This window comes from Theropithecus gelada, chromosome 10, assembly GCF_003255815.1.
Source record: "Theropithecus gelada isolate Dixy chromosome 10, Tgel_1.0, whole genome shotgun sequence".
NCBI classification, from domain to species: domain Eukaryota; kingdom Metazoa; phylum Chordata; class Mammalia; order Primates; family Cercopithecidae; genus Theropithecus; species Theropithecus gelada.
The window spans coordinates 69,083,241-69,093,604 of NC_037678.1; the positions used below are offsets into that span (position 1 = coordinate 69,083,241).

Genomic DNA, 10,364 nt, shown 5'->3' on the forward strand with positions numbered 1-10,364 from the left:
ACTCCGGCCTGGGCAACAGAGACCCTGCCCGCCTCCACCCCCAAAAACAAAACAAAAAAACCACTTAAGAGAGAAGTAATGGGGAGTGTCTGGAAGCTGTTGTTGGCCCGACCGCAAGGCCCACTGGTGGGCTCCAGCAGCCAGCCTGGTTGGGTCTGGTCCCCACAGGGCACTGACCAGTTGGTGCAGCTGGTTTTCCAGAGGCCAGCTCCAGGCACATGGGGTGCAGGCACCCCCTGCTTCATGCCCTTGGGCACTCTTCAGGCCATGACTAGAACCAGTTGGGGCCCCTCTCTCCCCCTTCCTCAAGGATTTGGGAATAAGGGTGAGGGGACACCTCCTAGTGTAGGGACCACCTTTCCTCCTGGTCCCATTCCAGCTTGAGGCAGAAAAGGAATATAGCCTTTTTATTGACTACTTTAAGTAGAACAAACTAAATACATATTTAACAGTTTTGGTTCATTTATACAGTACATTAAATAAGTTATGCACAGAGTTAGGTAACAAAAGTTCCTATCAGAGTAAAATGACAAAGCACAGAAAAACCAGACTCTAACGCATTCTGTGGGTGGTTTCACATTCATCATCCCCCTTAAAAATCACGCATGGAGGCTTCGTTCTTAATTTATTTACACTATTGGCTTTCTTTTATGAGTGGAGCCTTTGTAGCCTCATCAGGAACTTGGAAAGCCACGTAAGGGGACTGAAGGCCTCTCGGCCCAGTAGTCCTTTCAATCATTCGCCTAATGCTTATTGCTGCTTCTCTGCAATTCTCCAAGGTAGGGATGGGGCTGTCCCCAACAGACACCAGCACACATGCCCTATTTGGTATAAGCATCACTGAGTGTACACTGGGCAGCCGTAGGCTCGACCAGATGGGGTCTGTGAGGGAAGCTCCACCTCGGGGGCTATGGAGGGGGAGGAGGGGACGCAACGCCTGCCCCTCAGGCCTCCTAACCTTCTCCTGGCTCACGATGGAAAAGGTCACCTGCACCATCATCTTTGGAAATGAGCACGTCGATGCCCGAGGAAAGAGGCAGGTAGTCAACGTTTTGGTTTCACAAGAACTACAGACACTCCAGAGTTGGAAGGGCCCTGTGGAGCTGCTGGCACAGCCCCCACTGCAGTCTGGGCAGGGCTGCTCTCGACAGTTGGCCATGTGGCCCGAGCTGGAACAGTGCACGCTCTGCTGGCTCTTCTTCCATTTGGTTCAGACATGCTACCACCCAGTTTTCTGCAAACAGCTTTAAAAAGAAAAAAAATCGAAGGAAGTTGGTTTGGTCTACCGACCTGGGAGCCTGGAAAACTTCTAGTTCACTTCTGAAGAAAACCTCCACGAAGCGTTCTATTTTCAGTGATTTATTCAACTCTTCAGTTTCCAGGACAGATGGCCATCCGGTCATTCTGTTTTCACTCTGAAGAGCTCACGACCATACAATTCCAGCTGTGCTGAACCTTCAAATGCACTTGCTGAGATATCCTCTAGAACTACCCAGGACGACATCTATACCCTTTGCAAGCAGGTGACAAGCTGAGGGTCACTAACTCTGGGACAGGGCTGTACAAAGTAAAGTGTAGATTTTGTCTGGAAGCTGAAGATGTCAAGTTGACACCAAGCAGTGATGATGAACTCCTGGTGACCTTCTGGCCCAAATGGGCAAAGGAAGTCCACGTTGCAGAGAGCGGGCAGCAGCCGAGGCCAGGTATGGACTTGTGGTGGGAAGATGTGTCCCGTTTCCAGACAGACCCACTGGCAGACATTTCTAACCCAGCACTGCCCTAGAAATAATCTACCCAATCGGTGACCCCCCAGTCACCCAACCGTGCCTGAGTGGATCTGCTAGAGCACCAGCCCTGGAGCTGCAGGCCCCCCAGGGTGGAGTGCCCCCACCTCCCGAGGTGGACTGCCTAGGCCTGGGCTTAAACAACTTCTTGAGTCACCTTCCCCACAAGATGGAGTCAGGCACGGTGCAGGCAGGTGGGGACAAAAAGGACAATCAGAGATGTGAAACCCAGCCCTCAAGAAACTCTTGGGACATGTGGCATCTTTGGTCTTCTCCGGTCCCTGCAGTCATTCCTCACTTGGCAGATCATTATGTCCCACAACTCATCAGTGTCCTTTGGCAGGTGGTGCTGAGCACTGGTCTCACCCTAGACATGTCTGGCTGATGGCCAGTCACATGTCGCATCTGCTTTTTGGTTTCTAGGTTTCTGAGGAGCCTGCGCTTGACTGATACCTTCTGTACCACCATGCCAGCCCCTCTTTGCCTTTTATGTCACTGCAAATATTAACTGTAGAGGTCAGTCCTCTAAGCAGCCTGAATTTCCACTCCCCACCTGGTAGCTGAGGTGCTGTCAGCAGAGGCTGGAAACCACACAAGGAACCTGGATTCGCTCCTGCCCCTCTAGCCGCCGCCCACCCTACCCCACTGGTGCTCCTCCTCCTGACCAGAGACTTGGATAATTTCAGAAAGGGATTCTTGAAATGTGAATAGGAGGTCCTGGGCAGAGGCCCTCGTGACTTCTGTGTGAAACCGACCAGAATTAACACAGCAAAAGGTCTGCAAACTGAGCTTCAGTGTGGAATACTGTGCAGGTTTGCAGATCAGCCTCTGGGCAGCACATGGAAAAGCATTACAAAGATTCAGAAAACGAAACTGTCACAGGAACCACAGCCCACAAAAGTAGGCCAGGTTCTGTACACCAAACCTAAGCCTTAGCCATAGGAATGGGCATTGAGCCCTAATAAATATTATTTTGTTGGTTTTGGCTCCTTATTCCAACCAGTAAAAGCATGAGCTACCCTGGCTTGTTTTATGGCCACTGGAGATTTTAAAAACCTGCTTAAGGCCGGACACAGTGGCTCATGCCTGTAATCCTGGCACTTTGGGAGGCTGAGGCAGGCAGATCACCTGAGGTCGGGAGTTTGAGACCAGCCTGACCAACATGAAGAAACCCCATCTCTACTAAAAATACAAAATTAGCTGGGCGTGGTGGTGGGTGCCTGTAATCCCAGCTACTCGGGAGGCTGAGGCAGGAGACTCGCTTGAACCTGGGAGGCAGAGGTTGAAGTGAGCTGAGACCGTGCCATTACACTCCAGCCTGGGTGACAAGAGAGAAACTCCATCTCAAAACAAACAAAACAACGAAAACAAAACCTGCTTACAGTGTTAATCCAACAAATCCATGAAAAACCAGTAAGCTGGCGTAGAGGCTCTGTGACCTCCTTGTGAGACAGCTGTGCCTCATGCAAATGTGGCCCTGTCCGGGGTACTGACTCCATCCCCCTTAGTCAGGGTTCCCCACTAAGGACTGAGGCTTAAGGAGGCAGATGGGGGTGGGGGATACCCATGTATTAGGCTGACTGGAAAACTGTGGGGCTTATGTGTTCCACAGCAAAGGAACATGATTCCCTGCTGTTCTTTCCCTGGCCACACCTTACTTTAGGCAATGGAAATCTAGGCATTTTAAAGGTGTCGTGCACTAGGTTTCTTTGTAAGACTGAAAATGTTTGGTTAGAGTGAATTAGGGACTTGAAATTCTCAAATTTTGCTTTTTTTTTTCTTTCTTTCTAAGACAGAGTCTTGCTGTATTGCCCAGGCTGGAGTACAGTGGCAGAATCTCGGCTCATCGCAACCTCTGGCTTGTGGGTTCAAGTGCTTCTCCTGTCTCAGCCTCCTGAGTAGCTAGGATTATAGTTGAGTGCCACCACGCCCAGCTAATTTTTGTATTTTTTTAAGTAGAGACAGGGTTTCACCCTGTTGGCCAGGCTGGTCTTGAACTCCTGACCTCAAGTGATCTGCCTGCCTCGGTCTCCGAAAGTGCTGGGATTACAGGAGTGAGCCACTGAGCCCGGCCAGCACTTGAAATTCTAAAGTAAGATGTACCTGTAGGCAATGACAAGGCTACCTGTGTGGATCCCTTTTCCTTTATGGTACTGACAGCTTTTATTTTAGACTCTGGTCAGTGCACAGAAGGTGGAGATTCAAACTTGTGCTTCAAAGGCCAGCTGGAGCAGGGCCAATCAGACTTACTCCAACTGATTTCTGGGTGTGAGAGGATGCTAGAAGCTCAAAGATGGAGAGCCGGAGGAGTCGGGGTCCTCAGACTCCCATCAAAACCAAAAGGACAAGCCGGGTGTGGTGGCTCACGCTTGTAATCCCTGCACTTTGGGAGGCCAAGGCAGGTGGATCACTTGAAGTCAGGAGTTCAAGATCAGCCTGGCCAATATGGTGAAACCCTGTCTCTACTAATAATACAAAAATTAGCTGGGCATGGTGACTAGTGGGCGCCTGTAATCCCAGCTACTCAGGAGGCTGAAGCAGGAGAATTGCTTGAATCTGGAAGGCAGAGGTTGCAGTGAGCCAAGTTCATGCCACTGCACTCCAGCCTGGCTGACAGAGCGAGACTTTGTGTTAAAAAACAACAACAATAACAACAAAAAACAAAACCCAAAAAGACAGGGAAGAATGTGGGAGGCAGTTCCTAACATTCTGAAAGGGATATAGGTGATGTCCCGTTTGAAAATGGGAAACTAGGAAGAAAAATTGATCAACTTTTCCCAAAATGGTTCTCACATCTCATAAAACCTTTCTGATGAGCTCAAGGAGAGAAGCTATCAGATAACACAAGAGAAGGAAACAGAAGTTGTGTGCCTGATGATAAATCAACATAGTAGATATAATGACCTGTAACTATGAGGTCCGAAGAATTCTTTGAGGTCCAGGAGGGCTTTTCAGACAAGACCAGGCCTTGACAGTGGGGGCAAGTCCTACCAACCTGCCACAGCACGTCCAGCAGGACAACTGTGGCTCAGCAGGTGCCAAATAGAGCCCATGGGCAGAAGATGCCCACAGCGTTCCAGATGTGTGTGGTCTGAGAGATAAAAGGACACAGAACAAGACGACTGTGCAAATAGCCAAGTGGTGGCAGAAGTTCTGCATTTCCAAGAGATGATCCACTCAATAATTTGATGATACTAGTTTGGCCAACATGCTCAGAGAGAACAGACTATCCACAACTGAGTCTCATTCTCTCTCAGACCAATCCATGTGCTGGAAACTATTTTCTGCACAAGCAAAATCAAACGAGAAAAAAAATAGGTCCCAAACTAAAGTAGCCAGCAAGGTTGGAAAATCTTGTCCAAAATCATCTGTGATGTGGGGGAAGTTTTATTTGTTTATGTTTTTGCTACTACGGGTGCTTTTATTGCAACAGTGACTTCTTTCCTGTGGACTCTGAGATCTTAACAAGTCTGAACAGCAAGGTTGAGAAGAGAGTCCTGAGTGCCGCCTGTTGCTTACCCAAGTCCCCGTAAGGCCAATCAGTGTCATCTGCTGAGGGTGGAGATGGGGCCGAAAGAGCTGTTCAGGGGTGAGGCAGGCTGCTCCCTGTCCGAGGGGCCTCCTCCACAGCCTGCTGCCTGCTGCCTCCAGCCTGGCTGAGCACATTGGACAGTCTGCTGACTCAAGGAGACGGGGAGGGGAGCTGGTGGTCTACACTGAAAAGGGGCTGGCTAAGTCAGCTTCAGTGGGGAGGAACAAACCAGGAAAGCCATGGAGGAGGCAGGTTGGGCCGGCTGCCCACGTGCAGAGAATGGCACACTGGCTCCGCAGACAGCAAGTGTCCAGAGAGGCTGTGGGGCGCTATTATTCAGGCTTGGACTCTTCCTGCCTCCAATTCATTTCTTGTTAATGACCCAGCAGAGCTACATGCACGGGTTCCAACAGCCAGTCCCACAGCCCAAGCACTCTGTGGTGCTGAGCAGCCATCAGGGTAAGTAGAGTCCGGGGCTCAGAGTCCGTTGGTGTCAATAGCTGTCACCGAAGCAGGTGTGGAGGAACGCGATGTGGTTGCCGAGGTCTTGTCGAGGGCTGGGCTGGGCACGCTGCAGTCGGCAGACCTGGCAGAGGAGCCCCTGCCTACAGGAAGCAGCGGCCGACCCTGGCTGTGGGGACTCTGGCCATGCAGGTTCTGACCACAGAGGCGGTGGTGCCGCTCCCAGTCCTTGTGCTGGCAGAAAGAGCCGCAGTATCTCGCGATATTGCAGCCACTGCATGTCTCGCTGGCTTTGCGGCCACAGTTCCAGCAGTTCTGCAAGACACAGGCATCAGTTAGTGGTTGCTGGGATCGAGGGGCAGGCTTGCCATTCATTCCCTGCACACTAAAGCAAGGGGCTGCATGTAGAGAACCCCAGCTATGGAGCTACATACACCTGTGGTCAAGTCCTCCCTCTACTGCTGTTTAACTATGAGAAATACACACTGCCTTTCTGAGTTTCCTTCCCCTGTAAAACAAGAAAACTACTTCCCTGCAGGATGACAGAACAGTGAAATGAAGAGTGTGTGTGAAAATACTTTACACAGCACCAGCCTAGGGCAGGTGGCCATCTCTTCTGCTTAAGGCATGGACTCATCTTTTGACTCATATTTTAATAGAAATCAAACCAAACTGTGCAAGAATCTCCCCCAATAGCCATCTATCCTAAGACCACATGTGTTAAGACGAACATTTATCCTACTCCTTTCTGCATGTGCCACCATGCCTGGCTAATTTTCGTAATTATACATATATATATAGTAGAGATGGGGTTTTGCCATGTTGGCCAGGCTGGTCTTGAACTCCTGTGCTCAAGTGATCTGCCTGTCTCAGCCTCCCAAAGTGTCGGGATTACAAGCACCCGGCTGATATTGCTTCCCTCACTAGAGAAATAATCTTCATTGTTTTTACTAATAATCTGACTTAACCAAGGCTGCTGCTGGTGTTTTGTTTTCCTTTTTGGAGACAGGGTCTTGCTATGTTGCCCAGGCTGGACTTGACCTCCTAGGCTCCAGGGATCCTCCCACACTCCTACTTTAGCCTCCTGAGTAGCTGGGACTATAGGCATGTGCTACCATGCCTGGCTGATTCTTTAATTTTTTGTAGAGACAGAGTCTCCTTATATTGCCCAGGCTGGTCTTGAACTCCCAGCCTCAAAGGACCCTCCCACCTTGGCCTCCTAAAAAGCTGGAATTACAGGCATGGGCCACTGTGCCTGTTCCCTAATAACTATCAGACCAATAGGATAGGAGCTGCTATACTCACTGAACAGAGATGCAGACTGACTCCTTCAAGGGTATACTGCCAGTGTGAGACGGAACTGGGACTAGAAGTCAGGGCTCCTAATCTCCAGTCGTGGCCTCCTTCCTCCCCCATACCAAACCACCTTTCACAAGATGAACAAGAAACTCCAGGGATACCTGCTAAATTTCAACAAGAATATTCCAGGTGAATATTCTTGATGGGCAAGAATCAGCCATTTTGGTCCAATGCAAACTCATCCAAAAGATGGGCCCTCTATCCTTTCCCTGCTTTGGAAAGTGATTTTGCAGGGATACGTGCTGGTGTACACCTCACCTGGAGGCTACATTGTGGCTTGTTTAAAATTACAATTCCTTAAAAGCACAATTCTCAAAATGGAGAGCTGGGATTTAAACCTACGCAGTCCAGATCCAGGATCTATGCTCTAAGCCAAAAGCTATACTCTTTCTTTGGAGACAGACATAGTTAAAGATAAACACAGAGATAAAAGTAGATAGATAAGGACAAATACAGATACTGATATGGATGGCTACAGATACACAATTAAACATACAGAACAGAAACAGATATATCACTCTCAAAAATAATTCTCTTTTCTTTCCCCCTCATCTTGCCATCGTCATCATCTATTTTCTTTTTTTTTTAAAGAGATGGGGTCTTGCTGTCCCACCCAGGCTAGAGTGCAGTGTTACGATCATGGTCAGGCTTGAACCTCCTGGGCTCAAGCGATCCTCCTGCCTCAGCCTCCAAAATAACTACTGGACTACAGGTGCGTGACACCATGCCTAGCTAATTTTTAAATTTTTTTTTTTCCCCCCAGAAATGGTGTCTCACCATCTAGCCCAAGTTGGTCTTGAACTCCTGAGCTCAAGTGTTCATACTACCTTGGCCTCCCAAAGTGCTGAGATTACAGGCATTGGCCACTGCGCCCAGCCTCAAAAACAATTCTAAAGAAAAAGGAGGAGAGGCTGGATGTGGTGGCTCATGCTTGTAATCCCAGCTCTTAGGGAGGCAGAGGCGGGAGGATAGCTTGAACCCAGGAGTTCGAGACCTGCCTGGGCAATATAGCGAGACCCTGTTCTCCACAAAAAAAAAAAAAAAGGAGAAGGAGAGAATGAAAAGGGAGAGGGATTAAAGAAACTATTTTCTCACAATCCATAGTATCTGTATTGAAGAGCTATAATAAGGAATTTCACCACATCCTCTGTGATAGCAACATGATATTCAGGCATTTTCATCTGCACATTGGTCAAGGTGGGTGAATCACTTGAGGCTAGGAGTTCGAGATTAGCCTGGCCAACATGGCAAAAACCCATCTCTACTAAAAATACAAAAATTAGCCAGGAGTGCTGGCACGCACCTGTAGTCCAAGCTACTTGGGAGGCTGAGGTGGGAGAATCGCTTGAACCTGGAGGTGGAGGCTGTAGTGAGCTGAGACTGCACCATTGCACTCCAGCCTCGGTGACAGAGTGAGTGCTGAACTTCAAGAGAATGTCCCAAAGACAGCTGGTCTCCCATCCAGTAGATGAGATCTACCTACTTACAGAAAGAAACTGGTTTCTTGTTTTAAAGCTGAAAAATGACTGAAATCAAAGTTACAGAAAAACTGCATTAAATCCAAAAGGGCTGCTCTCATGTTGTCACAGGTTGTTTACTTTTTCAGTTTGTTCATTTTTCTCCTTACTGTAGTACCCAAGCATCCTGTATAGAACCATCACCAAGTCCTGGGCCCTGGGCAATCAGGCAGATATATCCAAACTGTTACCTCAGTCCACAAACCAGCTATCCTTTTTGTAAAAAGTCTAGGTGCTATAGGACCCTGCACTTTCTTACTCCTGTATCCTGACTTCAGCACCAAGGAGTATAACAGTTGCATTCCCTGAGCCACAGTCTCCTCATCTGCAAATTAGGGATTCAACGTTAGCCACCTCACAGGGCCACTGTGAGACTCAAAAAGAAAATATACAACTTTGCTGGTGTCTGGCACACAGTAAGCCTACTCTGTCAATGCTGGTCATTATCATCATCATGCAATTACACAAACTCTGTCTTTAGGGTGAATTCTCAAAATTTAAACCAATACACTGAGCCTCTCTCTATATATATATGTGTATGTATGTAAAAATACAATGTAACAATTCACTATCTTGGCATGTAAAAAAGTTTTAGCGTGAGAACCAAAACTCTTCTGGCACTGGATAAAAATTATCCTCATCGAGCTCAAGGGTGGACTGCCTGTGTCTTCCTGCCCAGTGTATGAGAGGAAGGCAGTGGGCGTGGTCACTCCAGCCACCCACCCCGGCCCCCAGGGCGCAGAGCTCTGACCTCCGTGGACTCCTCTTGCTCGTTGATGACGAGGAAAGCGTCCTCCGCGGCCTGCCGCTTGACGTCCGCTATGGTTTGCTCCATTCGTGCTCTCTCTGTTGCAATCACTTCAAAGGCTTTCTGCTCTGCCTCAGCGACAGCCTTCTGTACTTCTGACATGGCCTGAATTTTCACCTTATTCACAGCTTCTTCTAGAAGAAAGTGACAGTAAAATCAACTGGCCGAGAAATCTTTTCCCTCCCACCCCACTGCAATTCTAAGTAAGGACAGAGCTGACACAAAATGATCTTTTCTAAAACTCCACAGAGAGAAACACATGATCTTCACACTCATGTGTCCATCACACAGGTGCTGGCTGGTACGGAGATGGAGGTGGTCACTGAGCTAGGGCTGTGGACACAAGTGACCAGACACAGACCACACTCTCCTGACTGCTTGTGACCAAGTATGAAAGTGTTTCAGGTGCCATCGTGTATGTCACTATAAGAAACTAGAGTTCCAAGGAGAAAAGTGATCAGCTCTTCAGTGGGCAGGGGAAATCAAGACAACGTGTTGTGCTTGAGATGGTAGATGGAAATGAGTTTTTGCAAAGTCTTGCATGCCTAACTAAGAAATTTGACTTTTTCTTTTTTTCTGAGACAGGGCCTTGCTCAACTGTTGCCCAGGCTGGAGTGCACTGGTGCGGTCACAGCACACTGCAGCCTTGACCTCTCTGAATCATGATCCTCCCACCTCAGCCTTCTGAGGAGCTAGGACTGCAGGCGTGTCCCACCACACTTGGCTAATTTTTAAATTTTTTTTGTAGAGACGATGTCTTACTATGTTGCTGAGGCTTGTCTCAAACTCCTGGGCTCAAGTGATCCTCCTACTTCAGCCTCCCAAAGTGCTGGTGTTAAAGTGTTACACGAGTGAGACACCACTCCCCGCTTGACTTTCTTTTTTTTTTTTTTTTTTTTTTT

At 48.5% G+C, this 10,364-nt stretch overlaps 2 protein-coding genes across 2 annotated transcripts in view; both read right to left on the reverse strand.

The window, feature by feature from the left end:
- Positions 1-391: 391 nt before the first annotated feature.
- LOC112632480 lies at positions 392-2,252 on the reverse strand. Its single transcript, XM_025398141.1, has 2 exons — positions 2,151-2,252; positions 392-1,210 (listed from the first exon to the last, which is right to left on the reverse strand). The coding sequence occupies exons 1-2, from the start codon at positions 2,250-2,252 to the stop codon at positions 635-637; spliced, it is 678 nt and encodes a 225-aa protein (XP_025253926.1). The 3' UTR covers positions 392-634.
- CBFA2T2 (CBFA2/RUNX1 translocation partner 2) overlaps positions 1,350-10,364 on the reverse strand; it is a 53,186-nt gene continuing 44,171 nt past the window's right edge. The window contains exons 9-10 of the mRNA XM_025398142.1: positions 9,406-9,596; positions 1,350-6,093 (exon numbers count right to left, since the gene is read on the reverse strand). Coding sequence (XP_025253927.1) covers positions 5,794-6,093; positions 9,406-9,596 — 491 coding nt within the window. The 3' untranslated portion in view covers positions 1,350-5,793. The remainder of the gene's footprint in view (positions 6,094-9,405; positions 9,597-10,364) is intronic.